Below are 10,545 nucleotides of genomic sequence, written 5' to 3'. Positions count from 1 at the left end.
AACGCATATACATTTGTAGAACTAATTTCATTGCGTATATAAAGGTCCAATATTCTATCATGTTTGATTAATATACGTGAATGTTCCAGGATGTTAATGTACATTAAGTAAAAATGCGAACACTACAGAAATACCAGCTTTTAATGGGGGTCATTCGTGACTTCAATTTAGTTGGTTCTATTTGCAAAACACATTAGACAAACACTATCTTATCATTCAATAGCATTAACAGTCAGTTATTCGAATAAACGGAGTATTGTATGCTGTTTATGCAGAACAAAATTGCATGCTTGATATATAGTTCTTTTAATATGGTTTAAATAGTCGTATAAATACAAAATGTAGTGGTGTACAAATTGCAAGAAGAAATATGAATGAGTGCGGTCTATTGTTGCCTTCCTGTCGGGTTAATAAGACGCTTATCAGACCATTGAGGGATAATGATGACTGCGGCTACGAGCAGAGACACAACACGAGATAGGTTCATACGATGCCTGCAAAAGAAATAAGTTAATAACCATCAGAATAGAAACAATAATGACATTATCGCGAACAGGGCGGTTTTTATCCACCACCTTCTTGATTACCAACTTATTAATGAAGTCATATGAAGCACATTGAAACAAGGTACAGATTATTGTAAAGATAACCGCTTTCATCTGTTTTTTGATAATGCATGGACAGGTTAGAAAGTGTTGATGAGTTACAATTGGAATTTATGTTGCGGATATATCGTATTGTGAAATGATTCACAAGTTATAATTGTGTTTCAGTATTTTCTATAATACAAACTTCAACGTTGAGATGCTGGTATGATGTTATTTATCCGGCTTCAATCAGACTGTTGTGTCGATTGTTGTTTAAAAATTAAAAAAAAATCAAACATATACAAATCTTATTGAACAGTCAAATTTAAATACAAACTCACACCATTTAAAGCATTAGGTTTCAGTCAGAAATTCTATCATTTTTATTTTAACTGTAAAAACCATATCGAATCGAAGGTATGAAGTATTTTTTGAAGACGACAATGTACAACGGTTCAAGACTTAGTATGTCGTATATATAATATAATTTCAGAACTTGTTATGGTTTTACACTTTCATCAGCGCAATAGTAAACACATTGTCATGATTATTTTCAATAAAACCCGTCGGATACTAACGTTAAGGCATTGTCATATTGTTAATATATATCTGATTAAGACTTATGAATGCTTGGTAGTTGTGCATCTAACACTTGTCGTTGTATGTACAATGGACGAACTGTGTACCAGTTATAAATATGTTATACTCGATCCTGTAATAAATAATGTTTTATCGTGTTTTTTTTAAATAAAAGACAGGCTATTTTCTAATTGTTTTTAATACTGGCATAAATTGTTAGAATACCACTTTTTAGTTAATGTAAATCATGAAGTATTACATTTGATTGCTAATCGCTTAAGGTGAAGCACATTATATAATACGAATAAGAATTAATTTATTGCATCAGTACAAACTGTGTACTCAAATTTAGACAAACCTTAAAACTACTTTCTCCGACTGAAATATAAGTGGCATTGCATGAATCAGGAAATAAAGTTGAAAACGAAATATAAAATATAATTTCATTAGATTCAAAATATACGCAACATATAAATATTAACTTGTCTTTGTGTACATCAAATCTACAAAAGTTGCATGCTTACAAATAAAAATCAAACCAGAAGAAAATTGTCGTTACCAACCCACAATCAATCGATCCACCCATCAATCAATAAATTAATCAATCTATCCATCGGTCAATCAAGATTTAACTCAAACCGCAACGAAGACGCATATCTGGACCCGCTCATAAGATATGTCTCTACAGTATAACTGTTGACTGATGTCTCTGCGGCACAATTGATGCAGTCAACACGTCATTCAATTTTTTTAATAGATCTTAGAAATCATTTAACTGTGTTTTGTCAACAAAAGATCCATTTCAGATTCATTTTTAGTATGCTGTTTTAAACATTAACAGGCTCTCTGACTGACAGTAAAGTAGAGACTTTATGTGGCGTCATGCGTTATTGCGGCGTCATGTCTTATAACGGCGTCATGCCTTATTGCGGCGTCATGCCTTACATTATGATAAATGCTAATTTATTTCGTATTGACGTAATGATATATTACTATTCATTTAAATAAATCGACTTGGACGTGTTCTTATTTCGATGATATTCATGATAACTTTAAGTGGCCTAGTGTCCACTAGCGTAGATTACAGTCATTATGCTTGAATGTGTATATTGTGATCAATAAAACTGTTCTATGTCGGGTACTGTATCATAAGCCTATACTTGAACCATCATGAATATGGTATAAACATTGGTACAGCACACATTGAGTAAACATTAAAATTACAAAGAACATAGTTGTGCGTAACTGTCCTTTAAAATGGAATATATTACGTAAACTTATGGGAACACAGATTCAAATATTCAAATTCAAATGCTTCTTAGTAAGCCTCAGCCAAGGGCGTAAAGAAGTACAAAGAGTTTCATAAGAAGAATGGATTGTGTGAAACCACCACACTGATGCAGTATAAATGATTTGTTTCTACAAACAATTTTACTTGGAGGACAGTGATAATAGTCTGTAGGATATCAATAACAAACATTTTCGTATCGCATGGGATTACTGAAGTTTCAGCATCAATCACACAATTAAAAAAAAATTGAAATGACAATGATAATTGTACATTTTATCTTGACAATATTAAATTGCAATCAGACTTTAAAACATGTCCTTTTTTCCTTTTGAATTCGTATACACAAGTTTACGGATGTAAGCTTAAAAACAACGACATTATCAGTATTGTAATAACAACATCAAACATAGTAAAGGCAAAAAAGAAAACCAGATATAAAATTATGTGTGTTAATAATCAATGTGTTCGAACGACTGAAATATGTCTGATGTGGGTCAAATAAGCATGTATTTTTATAATTAATAAGCATATATTAGTAAAACTTATAACACTCCAATGTGTGGGTAGAAGATATTGCATAACTATTTACAGCTGGAAAGAATTTGGATATATAGAAATAATAATATCGAAATTATCATTTGGTTTGCATGGTAAGTTTCCAAAACATCCAATAAGACTGCGTATTTATGTGTAAATGTTTTACATTTAAGTACAGTAAATGAAACGATACAACACATAAATCCAAACTAAAACTACAACTTTTGGGTCTTCGATGTTGTTATATTTTCAGCCTTCAGAGGCTGGTAGCGGTATTGTGTTTTTATTATTTTTTGTTTTTAATGAAAATTCAATACTGCTCCAGCAGCTGGAGTTTCACTTCTTTATATTGCATTGCACAACAGTTTGATGTGTGCTGCGTGGATGCAGTAGCGTGTATCCCCGTACATATCTTCGATGTTGTTATATTTTCAGCCTTCAGAGGCTGGTAGCGGTATTGTGTTTTTATTATTTTTTGTTTTTAATGAAAATTCAATACTGCTCCAGCAGCTGGAGTTTCACTTCTTTATATTGTGTCTCGTTCAGCGACTTAAAATCAATTGCTTGATGCTGCTGACGTTACTTTTGTGTTTCTTATGATAAATAAATCATATTCTTGGGAGGCCAATTTAAATTAAGCAAATACATGCATGTCTTTTATTTAATAAGCAGGACAATCACAAATATATTTATTCTAGGTACATGTTGCACACAGCAGCACATTACACATACATGCACCACCATTGGCAATATTAAAAAAAGCTATTTAAACTACTATACATTTAATACATATAAATAATAAATGATAAAAAGTGTGTTGTGTCACTTAACGCTAATATTCACATAGAAAATTATTGCGTCAAACGGGGGATCGCATCATAGCGATCATACTGACTAATAGGACACGCTGACACAAAGCAAACTGCAACTGGCTTCTCGCCTCACAAGCACAGCGTGCAGTTCTTCGATACACTTGACACTATTGGAGAACATCCGGTATTTATAATACTTTTGGCAAGGTGTCGGTGTGCTATGGCAGTCTTAGTGATTAGCACAATTGGGACTATTTGAACGTCACAAACAAGCAGACACAAAATGTGTTATGAAAATACATGTAGTTCAATGTAGTTAAAGTAATTACGTATTTAACACATGTGTTTATCAGGAAGTTATTTTCGACGAAATATTGTCCATCCATCCATTTTAACAAGAAGTTATAACAAACGATGAAACTTTAAAAAGGACAAGCAATTATGTAATATTTGTGTTTGTTTTTGATTTTATTCGAGATCAAGTACAACCAAATCGATGGAGATTAACAGTTCAAATGTGAATCAAAGCGGGATCGACCAACATGATTTGTCCGTAAGTAATATTATTTGATCGAAAGTATTATGTATTATAACTTTGCATTTATTCAATTTGATTAACAATGATAAAATGAATCCTAACTGTTTATAACTTTCGTTTAAGTACTGATACTTATCCATTTATTGTTCTCTGTAATCATAAATTTTGAATACTTAATATCAATTGTATCATTGTAAAAGATAATTAATTAGATGTTTGTCATATTTACTTAAAATTGTAACAAGGCGGAAATAATTAAGATTGTTATAAGTTGTCGTGTCAATGGGTATGTATATTATAGTAACATGCTCTAGTAAGATAAACACTCTCTGGTGGATGTAATGTATGCAAATCATTTCAGTGCGCTCATGGAAGACTGATGCCATAAAGTAATTAAGAAATGATTAAATGTGTGTGTGTGTCGGGGGGAAGTGTGTGAATGCGGGCAACGCTACTCTGAGATAGCAGTATATTAACAATATGTTGATAAAACAAGTATGGTTTTATACTATTGATATCCGACCTGGTGACAACGGAAACGCAGACACTATTGAGAACAATGATCATCGCATTCTAGAACCAAATACATTTCTTTTAAGTATAAACTCAACTGAAACGAAACAACGGATGTTAACTAGTTATTTGGCTAATTCTCATTCTTTAAAAATATTAAAGTTTAAAACTTATTACGGTTATATATTTACAAGTATGTTTTATTTTCGAGATAGTTATATGAAAATTGAGTAAAAACACGTTATAAACATATGCAAATATTCACACACACGTGTAACTGCCTTTCATTTAGCCTTTGACCCTGTTTGCTCTGTAATGTTAGACAATACATATCAAACCACCGACTAAGACTTTATGTTTTAAATTATGTGCATTATTTATGTACAGTGCCTGCTAACTGTGATTTTCACATCATCAATGAAATGTCAATCAATAAAACCGCATTACTATAAACTTTCACGCTTCTTGACGTCGAAATCTGTATGAAATAAAATACTAAAATACTTTACTATATAAAATACTAAACTAATTTATTTCACAATACATAAAACATCTGCAACATTAATTGCAAATTATGAACAATACTCTGTATTACTGACATACATATGCCTAAAGCTATGCGTCTATTATCAAGATTATGCATTGTTTTCGGCTATGGAAATATTAAAAGGCTAAAACAAAACGATACAACTAAAGATTAATAAACAAAATAACATACAACACCAACGAATAAGATAGGTAAATCATCTTATTTGTCATTCTTATTGAAAACAAATAGTATGTGAGTATTGCGTATCATTAATTCGTTCACTTATTGCATTAAATTTGGTAGTGTTTCGCTGAGGCCAGGAAAACAACAAATATTTGTCTTCATCAGATTCACATAATGGCTAAATGTATAGTTCAACTTTTTCCAATAATGTGTTGGTATGTTGGCAGAACTGCGCTCTTGAGTAAGTCACTTCAGGGGGCAACGCCTGCTGTGGCTAAGCAGGCCGATGCGGGAGTGGCAGTCATTGGTGCATTTAACACACACACAGGGGCTTGCCGTTGGGAGAAGGGCGGCGCGCTCTTTTCAAAGGCTACTGTTTTAAGCTGTATGCTCAAATCTTCCAGCCTCAGCTCCCTCAATTTCTCAATGTGTTGAATGTCACAAAGCGGTGCCGTCTTTAGACAGGATCTCCAGGTGACTGTATCGATGCCAATGGATTTGAGATCCCTCTTGCAGGCATCGTTGTACCGTAGGGCTGGGCGACCTTCTGATCGCTTTTTAGTTGCAAGCTGTCCGTACATGACGTCCTTTGGTAGGCGTCCATATTTCATTCTGCGTACGTGACGAAGCAGCCAGAGGCGACGTTTAGTTAGAAGTGCGCACATGCTTGGGATCCAAGCACGTACCAGTATGTCGCTGTGCAGGATACGATGCTGCCACTTGATCTCCAGTATGCGCTTTAAGTATCGTTTGTGAATGGTGTTGAAGCGGCGTTCATGTCGCATAAGATTTGACCAGGTTTCGCTACCATACAGCACAGTGCTGGGGACACACGCCTGAGAATGTGTAGATTGTTGATAAAAATAAAAATAATCATATGTTTAATAATATGCAATAGACATTGTTTCAATATTATAATAAGTTACACCAGGTTTTGTTATGCGCCCCACATAGTCTTTAAATTATTTACTTGCAATGCTTTGTATCCAGTGTGAATGGTGGTATAAGAAAAATACTTCACCAACCAGTAACGGTTTGCCAAAACCGCTGACGTATCGATGTCAGTTGTGTGCAATGCTTGTTCACTCAACAAATACCAAGCACTTAACGTTGGTTTACATACTATTTAAATACTGAAACACATTGTTAACTTGTGAATGGTTGTATTACACAATATGAAACGAAACTGATCAACTCATGTTAATGCATTATCAAAAGCAGCTGTTAATAGTTATCATAACAATTTTTTTTTGCTGCGTATCACTTTTTGAGATGAAAAGATTACACAGACGCGAATCCATCATGCAAAACGCAGTATGTCGGTTGTTTCTAAATGGTCATGGTGGTATTTTGCTTATTACGTTTGCAGGGATCGTATGTTGCCATCTTGTAATTGCCGGTAAGAACATTTTACATGCGCGCATGTTCTCAGTATCGTTATCACCATTATCAAATCTCTCTTTTTTACTGAATCAGGAACATATGCACAAAACTCACATCATTTTTGAATACATATGAATGCTTAATAAATATAATAAAATGATTCTATTTCGATTTGTGTTTTTAAATAGTTAAAGCGCTTTTCAATCACGATGGACCGAATAATGTAATGTTGACGTATATTCTCATAATTATAAATGCAGAATAGATACAAGCTTAAACAAATCAAACGGATTTTTTTTTAATTTTCATTGTAAGGTATTAAGCAAAAATACATCAGCACCCAGCTAAGGTGTTTTAATTAAAGACATTTTTTTGAAGTTATGTAATGGTACCGTTGTACACAATTTAAAAACAGTCAATAGTGGTGTCCGATGCATCGGACACAGAGACTACATCACTAACCTCATCTTGCAATGTGTCCGAAAGGTTTGTGTCTGTGATGTTTGAGACTGATCCGGTGGAACTTTGCACAGAAACAGTCACATCAGCACAAAGTTGGTTCCCTGTCAAATTGTTTATATTGCCTCCGAGGTCTTCATCCCCGCTATCCGCATCACTTTTTGTAGCATCTTCTGCTCCAGTCATGAACACATCAGCTTCTTGAAAGTCTGTATCATCTTCAAGAAGATGCAACACATCATTTTGAGTGAGCCCGTTAACAAAAATTTATATAAATAGTATTATTTGTTATTTTTGCAGACCTCACCAAATCTCAATTTTTTACACATATGTGCTTAGCGTCCCAAATTTTGGACATCATATTGATTAGTAAAATGTCAAGGGAAAATAAGTAAATACTTATATTTCTATTAGTGTTCATTATAAAAATCACATATTTCAATATTACAAATCTATAATTTTGACTTTATTACAAAAATGTATAATTGAGCATACATAAATACATACCTTTTTTAGCCATTGTCAGTCCACGAAAAAATTGCCCCTTGTCGTTAAATGCAGCCTTATGAATGCATGAAATCTCTTTTTGTTTTATCTCAAAGTGATGTTACCTGATACAAAGGACTGATAGCTCAGCCACACAACAGAGATAACTGTATATTTTCCAATGAAATAATTAACACTGACCAGATTTCCTAGGTGTCCCAAATATATGACGCTGGTCATTAATGGGTCAAGTAATTAATGTTCATAATGGCATTTTAATTTTTTCGTTTGCAGGGATCGTATGTTGCCATCTCTGTGCTTTGTTTTCTGATGGCGGCAGTTATCATCTCCCTAAACGGTCTTGTGATCTTCATCTTGGCCCGACAGAAAGGAAACAACAGGCTCCACTTTTTCATATTCCATCTTGCCATTGCTGGTAAGAACATTTGGCATGCACGCATGTTCTAAGTATTATAATCAAATCACCATTATCAAATCTGTCTTTTTTACTGAATCAGGAACATTTTCACAAAATTTACATCATATTTGAATACATATGCATGCTTAATAAATATAATAAAGTGGCTCTTTCTCGATTAAGATTTTTTAGTAGTTTAAGCGCTTTTAAATCACGATGGATCGAATTATGTTATGTTGACGTATATTTTAATAATTATAAATGCAGAATATTTACAAGCTTAAAAAATCGAACGGATTATATTTTTGGTAAAATTCTAACGTCATTGTAAGGTATTTAGTAAAAAAATCAGCACCCAGCTAAGGTGTTTTAATTGAAGACATTTCTTAAATGTTATCAATGGCACCGATGTACAAAATGTTCAATCAAATATTTAATTTAATGTACTAGGAATGCTCAAATTTCAGATCTTTGTGTCGGCTTAGTAAGCGTTCTTGGTGAAGGGGTTTTCAGCGGTATTCTGAGAGGAGAATGGTTCATGGGTGACGTCATGTGTCGCACCTGGCGCTATTCTACGGTTGTGGTCCTAATTGTGTCAAACAATCTTCTGATTGGAATGAGCGTGGACCGCTATCTGGCTGTACGATATCCGCTTAGGGCAATTACTGGAGGTAGATTATGTTGAATAAGCATACCTCACTCAAGTTGCGTATGCGAAATTATCAAGTGATTGCAATGGCCAAAATGTTTCGTTACTGTAGATAACAATTCAAGAATGCTACATTACAATATCAGACGCAGTAAGTTTCTGTAATTTAAATGGCACATAGATCCGTTCTTTATTTTAAAACTGTTTTGGATAATATAAGTTGATCAATATGGAATGATATTTCACATGCCGTTATTGTATTAATACTTTTTATGTATGAATTAAAACTTTGTCGCACTATTGTTCTTCAACTTGTAAATATTCAGAGTACCGCCCATACAAAGCCATAATTATCTGCTCATGGGTAATGGCCCTTCTGATTCCTGTGTGGACGTTTCCGTACACGGGCGCTGTCCTTTACGAAACTACATACTACTGTGGCGTAACTATCACAACAGACCTTGGATGGAAGGTGTGTATGCATTTATTTTATCATAAATCAGTAAGAAACCAAATTGTTAAATAGAAAAACATACACACGAATTAGAATTCACAAGACTCCGACTTAGTGATGCTATATATTAATAATTAATTCATGTCAATACAGATATTAGGGTCAAGGTATAAATTTTTGTTTTCAATTATTTAGTAAAATAATGTGTCTTTATTGGAAAGATAGCACATTGAACTCTATGTCAATTAGAATTATCTTATATATTTCTTTCCGTTTGGTATAAATAAAATAAAAATTCGTAGATTGTCTGCTTATTATCATAAATTATTTAAATGGACATAATGAAAACGGTTAACATTTATTTTCTAGAAATTTGCATTAAGGCTTCATGTTATTCTGATTTGTAATAAAATTTTTTATGAAACTTGTTTAATACGTAACATGTTATTCTTTAATAGATGTATTTGGTTCTAATGCAATTTCAGCTTTATGTTGGGTTCACACTGCTGCTCGTGTTCTTCATTCCATTTCTCGCTGTCTCTGTCTGCTACATTTGCATCACGGTTGTCGTCTGGGAGCACTGGAGGAAAAGCAGAAATCTCACCGAAATGAACTATATACTGGAAGGTAAACATATGATTGTTGCATCGAACAAAGGTATCAAAGACTATTGTCTGTAAGATTCTGCATTTTCCTTAATTGTCATACGTGGATCATTATTTCTTAGCTCTCAATATAACTTTTAATAGTTTTGGATCTTGAGACAATGACGTAAATGCATTACGTTAAATGTATTTAATAACAAACATCTTTATATTGCAACATTTAACGAAGTTTTGGTTAAGAATTAGGATAAAGTGACGCTTATAAGAAATAACAACTTTCACGACTAGTACATGTGAATCATTTTGGGTTTTGTTTAATTTAATGCAAGCTTTATTGTAAATTGGATATTCTAAATTTTAATAAAACGGATCACAATCGCCTGATATTAGATATATTATTTTACGAACAAAGCGTTAAACTTACATTTTTAGTCAGAATGACATCTCGTTGTGTATTTCAGATTCAACTTGCAAGCCTTGTCACGAAACCAACAACAGTGGTTTACTACCAAAAGCCAGAAT

General features: G+C 33.2%; 1 protein-coding gene across 1 annotated transcript; it reads left to right on the top strand.

The window, feature by feature from the left end:
• Positions 1 to 4,101: 4,101 nt before the first annotated feature.
• On the top strand, positions 4,102 to 10,098 carry LOC127872509 (neuropeptide S receptor-like). Its single transcript, XM_052415834.1, has 5 exons — positions 4,102 to 4,359; positions 8,192 to 8,333; positions 8,783 to 8,986; positions 9,291 to 9,436; positions 9,904 to 10,098. Exons 1-5 carry the CDS (start codon positions 4,303 to 4,305, stop codon positions 10,096 to 10,098), a joined length of 744 nt encoding a protein of 247 aa, XP_052271794.1. The 5' UTR covers positions 4,102 to 4,302.
• The last annotated feature ends 447 nt before the right edge of the window (positions 10,099 to 10,545 follow it).

This window comes from Dreissena polymorpha, chromosome 3 (assembly GCF_020536995.1).
Source record: "Dreissena polymorpha isolate Duluth1 chromosome 3, UMN_Dpol_1.0, whole genome shotgun sequence".
Taxonomy (NCBI): Eukaryota; Metazoa; Mollusca; class Bivalvia; order Myida; family Dreissenidae; genus Dreissena; species Dreissena polymorpha.
This window is presented reverse-complemented; position numbering and strand designations above follow the sequence as displayed.